This window comes from Micropterus dolomieu, linkage group LG19 (genome assembly GCF_021292245.1).
Source record: "Micropterus dolomieu isolate WLL.071019.BEF.003 ecotype Adirondacks linkage group LG19, ASM2129224v1, whole genome shotgun sequence".
NCBI classification, from domain to species: Eukaryota; Metazoa; Chordata; class Actinopteri; order Centrarchiformes; family Centrarchidae; genus Micropterus; species Micropterus dolomieu.
The window spans coordinates 9,182,055-9,193,455 of record NC_060168.1 but is presented as its reverse complement, the minus strand read 5'-3'; the positions used below and the strand labels follow the sequence as shown (position 1 = coordinate 9,193,455).

The window sequence follows — 11,401 nt, the reverse complement described above, 5'->3', positions numbered from 1 at the left end:
GCAAGGATAAAGAAAGTGTGTTGCAGGAAAAATTTTTTTTCTTTTTTTGGGGGGGGGGGGGGGCATGAATGGGGCTTTGAAGCAGCATCCGTGCTCTCCAACACATGTCTACCCATAAGATCTGCTCTTCTGTTTCTCTCTTTTCTCCATCTCTGTCTTCTCTCTCTCTCTCTCTGACCACTAAATGTTCTACCACTCAAGACACATGGTGATTATGGTGGGTCCACATGAAGACATGTCAGTGACGTTATGAAGCACTGAGCAGTGTCTAACTTTTTGGTTCAGAGCAATACTGTGCCAGCTGTTACCGTAGCAGTTTTTAGGCTGTACATGTGTGTGTGTGTGTGTGTGTGTGTGTGTGTGTGTGTGTGTGCGCGCGTGTGTGTGTGTGTGTACGTGTGTGTGCGTGTGTGTATGGCTTGGGAGCAGTGAAAGGGACAAAGTCATTTGTCACTTGCGGCTTCACGTCTGGTATTGAAATTGATGACAAATCTATGAGGTGTGTCTGTGCGAGTGTTCATATTTGTTGGCTTGCGTGCGGGTGATGTCATGCTTGAGAGCTTCTTTTTCTCACACTTTATGAAGCCAGCTATGCCCCTGCAGACTTTCACAGTTTGCTGACGGCGCAGGCAAGGAGCGCGGGTTTGTGTATACATCTGCATGTGTGTAGTGTGTGTTTTTTTATTGCTTTTACTGGATCTTTTCAGCAGACCACAGGGAAACACTGGCATTCAGACTCCATCATACAAGCCTTCCATCCACCATTATGACGCCGGCTGACTCTGTGCGCCTGTGCACAAAAACATGGGTGTCCATTTGTGTATGTTTTGCTCCTTTCAGTCTCAGAGGCACAGAAATCCTACCAAGCAGGCGTGTTAGAAAGTTTGAGACATAAACTGGATGGACGGTAAGTTTAATCTGCCGTTAATCAGCTCCTCGGAAAACTCACTCAAGCATCAGACACTGCAGATTGCTCTGCCTCTCCCTCTAACTCCCTCTCTGTGTTTTTCCCAGTCATCACTGTGCTCTCCCCCAGAATCACTTCATTTCACCCCCCACCTGCCTCCACGCCTCTACTCCCCAATCATCCCCTGTTTCCCTCTGGAACGAAAGCGCGGTCGCCTCCTCTGCTTTTTTTCTCTTCCTCTGTTGTGTGTGATGCTGAGAAGCCCTCAGGATTAAATCTAAGTCTTTTGTTTATCATCTCAGCTATTACTGCTAATGTTGGCTCTCTCTCATTGCATGTGTGTGTGTGTGTGTGTATCCACGCATGCATGTGTGGGCAAGCTCTCAGATCAAACACAGCGTAAGACGAGCCCATAAACAAGCCTTCAGGACCACTTAGGATTTTCAGGGAGAGTCAGTTTGGGGGGGAGTGGAGGTGCGCGGAGGGGGAGTTAGGTACAGAAATCAGCTGCTCTGTTTATGTACCTTTCAGTGGTGATTACCGGTCCAATCTGTCTGTTTAACAGAGGAAAAATCATAGCCTCGCAGAGTGCGTGTGTGTGTTTGTGATGCGTATGGCACAGTTGCAGTGCAGAGGGCTGGAGAGATGCCACGGAGTTGCGTGGAATTAGAGAGCTGGTGTAGCAGTTTATTTACTCATACGTTCAACCTTAAACTTAGTCAGGAGAGTGAAAGCAGAGGAAGCAGAGGACCACCACAGACCAGAGGACTGAGGATATGTGTCAGTCGTACAGTATAGCCTTGGCGTTGGCCTGTGTTTCCACACAGTGCAGTGAAAGCTGGGTACTGTGTGTGTCAGTGTGAGTGGGCAGACACACTGGCAGGTAGTACCCAGCCTGTAGGAGGGAATATGTTTACAGAGTGGAATATTCACAGAGATGAATAGGCTACTTTATACACTCAAAATGTGACTTTCATTACATTACAGTGCAGTCAGTCCAAACTGACATATTTGTGTTATGTACTCTACAGAATATAGCAGGTAAAGGGTGTCAGGTTTAACTGTATGTGTAATTCGAGTCTTGTTGTATTATGTTCAGTCTAATGAATGGACGCAGTTTTTTTGTGGGAAATGTGGGCTGTTGCCACCTGCGTCCACTAGATGGGGCCAACGCTACATATATTGACACTCAAGAGGGGCTACTGGGGCAATGTCTGAGGGAATAATGGTTCCAGTGGGCACTGTGAAAACAGTAGTAACAGTCGTCTAAATTTTCTCAGTCGTCAGCTGTTTATATATGTTATGTAGCGTGAAGTTAGTAGAAGTAGTTTCTCAGGCTTCCGTTTCGGATGTCATCTTAATCCCCTCCAGCCACCGGAAACGCTAGATAAAGCCGAGGTTGCAAAGTGCGTCACAACGCGGAGCTGCAGTCCAGCACCCAGAGAGTCTCTCCCCTGTCTTCCCTGTTTGCAGAAAGAAGAAAACCCGAGCTGACGTTTCCACTCCAGCATGGTGAAGATTGCTTTTAATTCGGCCCTGGCGCAGAAGGCGCTGGGGAAAGAGGTGCCAGCCGGTGTGAAGGTGAGCTAACGGGTTTCAAGTGCGGCGTCTGAGCCCGGTGTCTGTTTTTAGCCTCGTAGCAGGCCTGCAACAGCACGCACTTAGCTGTGACCGTGGACTTAATCTGTGTTTTTTTTCTTTACATTTAGGTATTTTATTATATTCTTCTCTTCTATTGCAATTTGATATGAAAAGGTCTGCAGTGTTTTTCGCTAAATGCACGGAGATCCTTGCACTTTATGCAGCACATAGAGGGACCGCCCATCTTAACAGCTGCGCTGCAGAGGACAAACGTTGAATAGGATTATGGTCGCAGAGTCAAAGCTGTGTACTTTTATTTCTAAAATGACAAATAAATCTACACTGTATGTTAATGTTAAATGCATGCAATACTATGATTCATTGTAAACTTGCTGACAGTAGCCTATTGCGTGTGTGTGTGTGTGTGTGTGTCTGTCTGTGTGTCTGTGTGTGTTTAGGATCCCGAGCTGGCCTCTGCTCCAGCGGGCAACGAGGGCTCCACAGGTCGCTGCCTGCTCACCCTGCTGGGTATAGCCTTCATCCTCAGCGGGCTCATCGTTGGGGGAGCGTGTCTCTATCGGTATTTCACCCCAAAGGTAAATACACGACTTACTGGAACAGTCTACCCGACAACAGCCACACTCCACGTGCCAAAGGGGATGAGGTTTTCTCCAAGAACCCATTTACACAATCAGAAAGCACCTGTCCAGGCTATTAACATTATAAAATGCTTTTCACCCTGAGAATATACCTAGATGGGCTGTCACAGGATACATATGCACAATCTTATTTGCAGCAGTTCAGGGATATTGGGTGGAACAGTGGTTGGGATGCATGTCATCTAAACATGCTGGCTGGGAATCTTATTTGCCATACTGGTCTCTCCTCCTGTGTTTCCTGTCTGTAATCACACTGTCCCTGTCAATGCCAAAAAATAATCTGTCTAGCGATGTTAGGAATTACTTAGATTTGCACCTCACATTTGATTTAAAGCAATAGATTTTTAGCAGTTGTAAACTCCAAACATAGCATAATATAAATTAGGGTACTAAACTACGCTGTTTCATTGAAACTGTTGAGATGCTGGCCTGATTCTTGAGAGTTTTCTAATAAGCTGCCGTTTACCATGATTATTAGCAAACCAGATGCCTCCACACTATCTCAGATGCTGTCCTTTAATTCTCTGTCACGTTGACCGGAGACGTGCGGGAGGAGATGAGGGGGAGTATTGTTCAAGTTTGGGAAGAATTATTGAGGCTTCTCTTTCACTGCTGATGAGACACTCTTGCCTTGGTGGGAAACTAGAATGCTGACTCTCGCTCACTTCCGTCTTCTAAGAAAGTGCGGACTTCGCCTTTTTAAATTTTGCCGTGTTGTCAGCGGGAGGGTCTCACAATCAATATAGCATCTCTGCCCACAGGGGTTCCTCTCTTATGCAAATGAAGCAAAAATCTAAAATGTCTTATAAAACTATTAATAACATGCATAAACTCTTCTTAGTTAAAAACGATATTCCACTTGGTTTAGGTGATTAAGCCGTCTCACAAATTGTGATAATAAAGAGATTTTTGTTGCCTTAGTGCTATCTATCTATCTATCTATCTATCTATCTATCTATCTATCTATAAAAATATCTGCAAAAGATACACAGTAACAAAACAAAAATTAAAGATTTCCAAATTAGTTCAATATTGTTATTGTATAATAGGGCTGCAACTAATGACTATTTTGATAGTCTATTAATCTATCGATTGACTATTTGGGTTATGAATCGCATAATTACACAATGCCTCTCATTTAGCTATTAGCCTTTAAATTAAACCTGAGGTTGTTTTAGGCACGTGTTAATTAACAGTCAAGACAATAAAATAAATACTGCTTTCAAAAATGCATCTTTTAATGAACGTTTCTGCTGCAGCAACAGAAAGTTCCACTGAAATCACATCCTGATAAGCAGCTGATTTGCTATTTAGTGACGGAGCAGCTTTCACGCCAGTACTGCAACACCCCGGGACAAACTGACACTGTATACAAAGAAAGGAATAACGTCATGCATTTCATTTGCCGAATTTACAAGAGGGGATCAATAATAACAGTTTTGTAGTAGACAGCGTTTCACAACAAATATAGTTTCCCCTAACTCAACAACTCACACGCCTCACGCACAGACAGGAGAACTGTTTTCTCTTCTTCAGAAAGTATTCAATTGTCCGGTGTTGTCTAATCTTGCGCACTCGGCAGCAACACGTTCTCCAGCTGGGAACGTCGCCATGAGCGATGCATCGATTGTAAAGTCAGGGCACATCTGGAATGTGAACGCGCCCGTTGTGTATCATAATTATGTGCTACTCACAGCACCATTACTGTAACAATCAATGAAATTGACCAACTGTATAGAAAACGTTTTTACGGCTTTAACGTGAAGCTCAGCTTTGCTGCAGTTCACGACCTTCCTGGCTGAGTGAAGAGTGAAATGCTGCCACATCTGGAGGTTTTAGGTTGTGAAGGTGTTCCTCTTCCACGTTTCATAATTCAAAAAAAACTACACAGAGCTGTTGCTGCTCATGAGAAAACTGTGCTGTACTGTACCCAGACTAAACCCTGCATGTGCTCTGGCTCCCCCTGGCGGCCTTGGGTTTCAAAGCTACCCCAAGATAGTGGCAGAGCAGATAGCCACACTCACAAAGAAACGACTGGTTGCATAGGTGTAAGACCAGTTGAGACACTTGTGGTTGAGGAAAACACCCACCTCACCATCTAACAACTGTACTTTGATGGCAGGTGTTGTTTTTGTTCCTGTGTGAAATGTTACAGTGTGAAACCTCATCCAAATACTGCAGCTGGTTCATGCTGATTTTCTGTGAAGTGAAGAAATTGGGGATAGTAAAAGAAGGAAAGAGATTTTTCTTCAGTGCACCAATGTGATTGCATTCTGCCTGTATTCGTCTTTGGGTGCATCCAAGTGATTATCTTGCTCTCATTCGATCATGTGTCCTCCAGAGGCTGTATCACGGTGCAATGCAGTTCAGTGACGTGTCATCCGGAGCTGGAGGAGAGAACCAGCCATACTACCTGCCACGGGTGGAGGAGGAGGTCGAGATCTCTGACAGTATGGCTGTCATCAGCGTCCCACCTCCCCGCTTCAGACCTGGAGACCCTGCTTACATCCTCCATGACTTCAACAGGGTAACACTCACACACTGAATATCCCACATGCAGCACTGTAGATGCCAGCGCACTCCTGTTAATTGGGTTCAAATTCTTTCCTGATTACTTTGTTAATGTGTGTGTGTGAGTAGAAGCTGACAGCATATCTGGACCTGACTCTGAGGACCTGCTTTGTGATTCCTCTGAACACCTCGGTGGTGCTCCCCCCTCAGGACCTCATCGACCTCTTCTCCCAGCTGATGGTGAGTAGTGAGCAGCTTGTGTCCTGCAGCTGCAAAAAGAAGAGAGCTGTCTTGGATGATAGAGGGTAAAAAACTGACGTGGCACTTTCATGCATAACCCCTAATATCAAGGACTAAATATTACCTGGGGAAATCCGGGGATTTATAATAACTCCAGAGATTGTCTGTGCTTTAATCCTGTCCAAATCTGACATGTCTGTTATTTGTAAAAAAAAATAAATAAAAAAAGTAAAAATGTACAGCACATACCACCTTCCCCTATTCCATAAGAGTCTGTAGTATTAGTAAATCATGTCACATATTTTTTTTTGTCTCTTTCAATGTTTTTAGATACTGAATATGATATGAGAAAATGCATCAGTTGAGCACTAAATTAAATGTATAGTGGAAGGCTTTAAATGTTTGTTTTTTTGCACAATAGCCAAGTTTTCTTCACTTAATCCCAAACAAGCTTAGAGCTAAATGTTAACATCAGCATGCTAACATGCTCACAGTGACAATGCTAACATTTGGGTATTTGGCAGGGTCCTGTTTCAGAGACCATGTTTAACAAACTCTGCGCCTAACCCTGAGCTCTGAGGTGATTAACCCTGAGATGGGAAACTCCTGAGTTTTTGGTTCCAGAGCAGCTGTTCAGTGTCAGTTCACCATCAACTCTGATTATGTTCACACTGAGTTAAGTGTGTGCATGGGGAATGAAAAAAGCCATCATTAATGGAGCTTTGATACTATGATTCACCATGGCAATGGGTAAATAAAGAGCAGAGCCTTCATTTTAATCTTCTGGTGCTGGAAATATGAATGCCTTCCAACGTGGACCATAACATTTATCTTAAAAAACAGGATAGAGGAAAGAGTCAATAAATGAACACTATTACATTTTATTCATTGTAGCTCATTTATCATTTACTAGACTTGAATTTCCTTAATGAATAATAAAATGCTGGTATCCTTCTGTATATTACACTTGATTTAATATATTTATTCAGCTGTAACATGACCGGTACAAAATGCTGGTGGCAATAACTGAAGATGAAAATATGGATCAAACAGATAAGACACAGTTTACTCATGGACCTATGATTTTAAAGTCAGTCTGACCCAGTAATATTGATATTGGTTATTTGACGTTGAAAATGTGACTAGGTTCAAACTGACTACCATTTGAGACGTCTATGTTACATTTTAAAATCTAGCTCAACAGCATTTATTGACTTGTGACATTGTCACAGAAATGCTTTCAACACATGTAAGACTAAAAGCAGCCAATATTCAAAAACTCACGTTTAAACTGCAATTAGTCTTGTTTTAGAATCTTAAAGTCGTTTCAGCTGCACCACAATCACCCTTACTCAGAAATATTCACATCATCTCCAACATGATAGTTACGATTGGAATGTTCTAGCAGTGTGACTAATCACGTGACAAATGATTGTTCATTGATCAGTGTTTCGTGTGTCCAAAGCTTCATACAGATGGGTTTAATCAGTGATTACTACAGTAATGTGGTAAATGTTTCAGTCCAGGGAGAGTCACAGTGTGTGAAAGCATCCGTGTTAAAGATCATATTTGGGTAACAACCTAATAGGGCTGATCCTGAATAGTCAAAGATTCGATGCTTCGATGGGCTGAGCCTGATTCGACGGTCAATCTCACAGTGGAAGCTTCGCAGCAAAACGAGGATCATGCCATTTTGGCGGTATGGTGTGCTCAACGTTGCCCAGTTGTCCGCACCTTGCGGGACTTTCGGATAATTTATCATCTTTGATGAACTACAGAAAGAATATTATATAGTTTTTAAATAGCGGTTCCTCGCGGGTCTATTTCAAGTAGCCGGCAATGTGCAGTTGTCGGCAGCACGGCATGCACGCAAAACTCTGCACAAGACCGGTGAATGACAGGCGAGAGAGAGAGAGAGGAAAGGGTAAACAATAAGCCTCAGTTTAACTGGAAATTTACTGTGTAAGTTTAATTAATAGAGATTATATAGAGATAGAGAACAGATTCTCAAGATTAAAGCGGAGCCACCATGTGCCCCCCCCCTCCCCCGCAATGGCACAAAAACACACATGATTCGATCATCAGTCTGCTATTGGCTGTACTTGATGATTCTGATTCGACTCTGTAAATCCTTAGTCGGGGACGGCCCTACAAACTAATATCTAACTGTGTTTCTAAAGGCGTCATTCTAAAAACTACTGTGTGTGTGTGTGTGTGCTCTGATATTGACGGTATGAACGAGGAAATGAAACGATCCGTCGGACAGCTGCTTCAGGCTCAGCAAGAGTTACCATGGTAACCCAGAGTTTAAGTTGCCTTTCTTTCTGGAACAGAAAACCAAGAGTTTCCCTCATCTTATCAAACACAGTATATTCACTAAATTCGCTTTCTGAAACAGCGCTCAGGTAACATGTTAACAATGTTCAGTGTTGGTTCACAAATTAAACTTTTGACCTGAAGATGGCGCTAGAGGAAAAGTTAAAGGCTCAGTAATTGCCCTCCCCAGAGCCGTGTTGCTAGTATGGCTAAAAGGATCCAACTTTGATCATAAACTGTTTCTTGGTAAAGTTATTAAAAAAAACATTATGTATTTTTGATTTTAAAAATGTTGTGCTTTTCGTGTACACGATCAGGTTCCTGTAGGACGTTTGCTTTTTTGAGTTTTAGCGAGAGTGGAACATAGTCAGCAAGACCAAGTCTGAAAACTGTGGTTTCAAAGATTTTTTTTATTTTCAGAGAGTCCTCCACAACGACAGGTTGTACAGCATTTGGTGGGTGTCGGTGGTGTGATCAGCGAATTTCATCATCCAGCGTGAAAATGTTTGACAAAATGCAGAAGTTTGAGGATTATTCATTAATTAGACAAAGTCCTTCCCAGTCCTCCTTTTGTTTTCACACTTTGCTGCAGTCGTGTTCACTGAGCCAGTTTTTCTTTTTATGTTGACTGAAAGCAGTTTAAACATATATTGATTCCTTCGTGATCCTATCTTTTTGTCCCAGTCTGGCTCTTACCGCAGCTATTTGGTGCACGAGGACCTGGTGGTGACAGAGCGTATCGATGATATCAAGCCTCTGGGCTTCTACATCCGCCGGCTGTGTGACGGGAAGGATACATACAGAATGCAACGCCGCTCCAGCTTGCCAGGTCATTTTATGCTAGCTGATGCATGACATTGTTGGCTGAAATGGTCTAAATAAAATCCATTATTAACACAAATAAACTAAATTCAGCTAATTTTAAAGGAGCTATACTCACTGACTGTTATATGATTTTAAGTATGATGAACTGTAATCTTAAAAGTAACTAGTAACTAAACTGTCAGACAAATATGAAGTAAAAATGATAATGTTTGCCTCGAATATGTACTTAATTACAGTACTTGAGTCAATGTACTTGTAATATGTAATATTAAGGGCTAATGTTTGTGTATCTTGTGTGTCTGTCAGGTGGAGGCATCCAGAAGCGCTCTGCAGACGAATGTTTCACCATCCACCACTTTGAGAACAAGTTTGTGACGGAGACTAGGATCTGCAAGGCTTGATGGGAAAACATGGGCATAAGTCAGAAAGCGAGAGAGAGAGAGAGAGAGAGAGAGGTGGGGGGGAAGTAGGTGGGAGTAGGTGAAGGAGGGAACAGCTTTTAGCAGAAAGTTACTTTTGTATAGAACTCCAGTTTTTGCCTCCCCTGCTTTAACCCCAGTGATAAGTGAGTTTAAGTTACAGTGTTATATAGCCTAACCCCCCTCCTCTGCTGTATTCCCCTGAATCTGTATAAGTCATAGTGCGCTTGCGCAAATGTTCACAAGTTAGTCTTGTACTGATAACCAGCGTCAGCCTGCTTACTAAGATATACTAAGTTTCATTTGTTATGTTGGTTTTAGTTCTGTTGCTGTAGCTTCCTGCAGACTTACCTTATCGCTGTAACTGTATTACAACATCCAGTCACTTCAAGACGAGAGTTGTTAGTCCTACTGAATATCCTAGTGATACTGAGAAGTCATTCATATCAGACCTGTTTGTGTTTCAGCCTGCTGTTCCCACTAGAGCAGCCTTAACAAGATCTACTGTATGTTATAGTGTCATATAGCAGAAGTCACCCTGGAAATTGTACCGTACAGTCACGGTGCACATGTAATGTGACTGCTTCTTTTACGGATGGTAGCAGAGATGCTCAAGCCCAGAGCTCTGTCACTGGTTTTGTAGATATTTCCTCTGCTGTCCTGCTGTGATGATTTTATGTAATTGATGGTGTCATAACCTGGCGGTGAACAGTCCAGCACCTTGTGTGACCAGTGTTTGTGTTTGTGTAGAAACCTCATTTGTGACAATAAACTTGAAGCACGGTTGATAAGCTAAAGGGAAATTGCACCAAATTTGATTAAGAAAACACGTATTTCTTTCCGTCCGAGTTTTTGAATTCGTAGTCCCATATCATGAGAGTACCTTTACTGAGATAGCTGTAACGAATAGCTTACTAAAACTGGCTACACATTTAGCAGAACACTATATATTTAAAATTGTCAAAGGGACAATTTGTTTGTAAAAAAACAAACACCTAAATCTGCACAAAGCTTTTGTCCTTGATTTTAAAAGCCCTGAAGGAAAGCTTGAAAGTATGAAGAAAATGGCCTTTTGCTAAATAACTTCAAGTCATTTTCAATGGTTTCCCTCTTGATGCCTGCAGAGAAAGACAATCAGACAGGAAGTGTGCTTGTAAAAATGTATTTCTGTCTGTTATTTTTCTTCCCACCTGTTGCGTCGAGTCCCCCCTACTGTGATTGGCTCCCTCGCCTCTGACTTATACATTCCTTTTCTAGTTCTTTGTTACTAAACAGGAAAGATCTAATGAGTCAATTTACCACCCTGACAGCACACCACACTTCTGAGGGGCCTATGTTAAGATAATGAGACTCGCTTTTCCCCCAGATAAAACAACCAATGGTATTCTAACTGAAATGCTTTAATTTTGAATATTGCCTATTCTGTTGTGTTTGACTCAACAGATGGTTCAAGATTGACTGTAATTTATTTTTTGAATAAAGTAAGTGTTATATGAACAGTGGGTTAAATTGAGTTGCACCCCCTGTGTACATATAAGGATTTAAAATATATTTCTAATTATAATATTAATACATTGTTATCAACGTCACTAGCGCCACTGGTGTTGCCGAATATCCAAAAAAAAAAGCGAGTGAAGCTAGCATCCAATCACAACAACATGTCGAAGTAACGATCTAGCCAATCACAGCACAGTACGGCGATACTTGATGCAAAACAGGTGGGGGAAAAAATTCTGTCTTAGCTTTTTAACAATACTAGAAGATAAGATAAAAAAAACAATGTTGTGTGCAGCTACTGAAATGAACTTCACTTTGTTGTTGAATAAAGTTGCATTTCTTTACTTATGAAAATGTTTTCTGTTTGCCTTTTTAATATGCCAGTGAAAGCAGCATGTTGGAAAGCCAACGCTGTAAAGGCCTTTTACTATCCTCTGCAAGCTGTT

The 11,401-nt window shown here is 42.1% G+C and overlaps 1 protein-coding gene across 1 annotated transcript; it reads left to right on the top strand.

Moving 5' to 3' along the window:
• Positions 1-2,110: 2,110 nt before the first annotated feature.
• On the top strand, positions 2,111-11,309 carry LOC123957684 (integral membrane protein 2A-like; the record flags this gene model as incomplete). The annotated part of the gene is given in 6 exon segments (XM_046030663.1): positions 2,111-2,488; positions 2,947-3,084; positions 5,489-5,674; positions 5,788-5,898; positions 8,899-9,043; positions 9,346-11,309. Coding segments are annotated over 6 exon segments (747 nt in total). The 3' UTR covers positions 9,441-11,309.
• Positions 11,310-11,401: the final 92 nt, after the last annotated feature.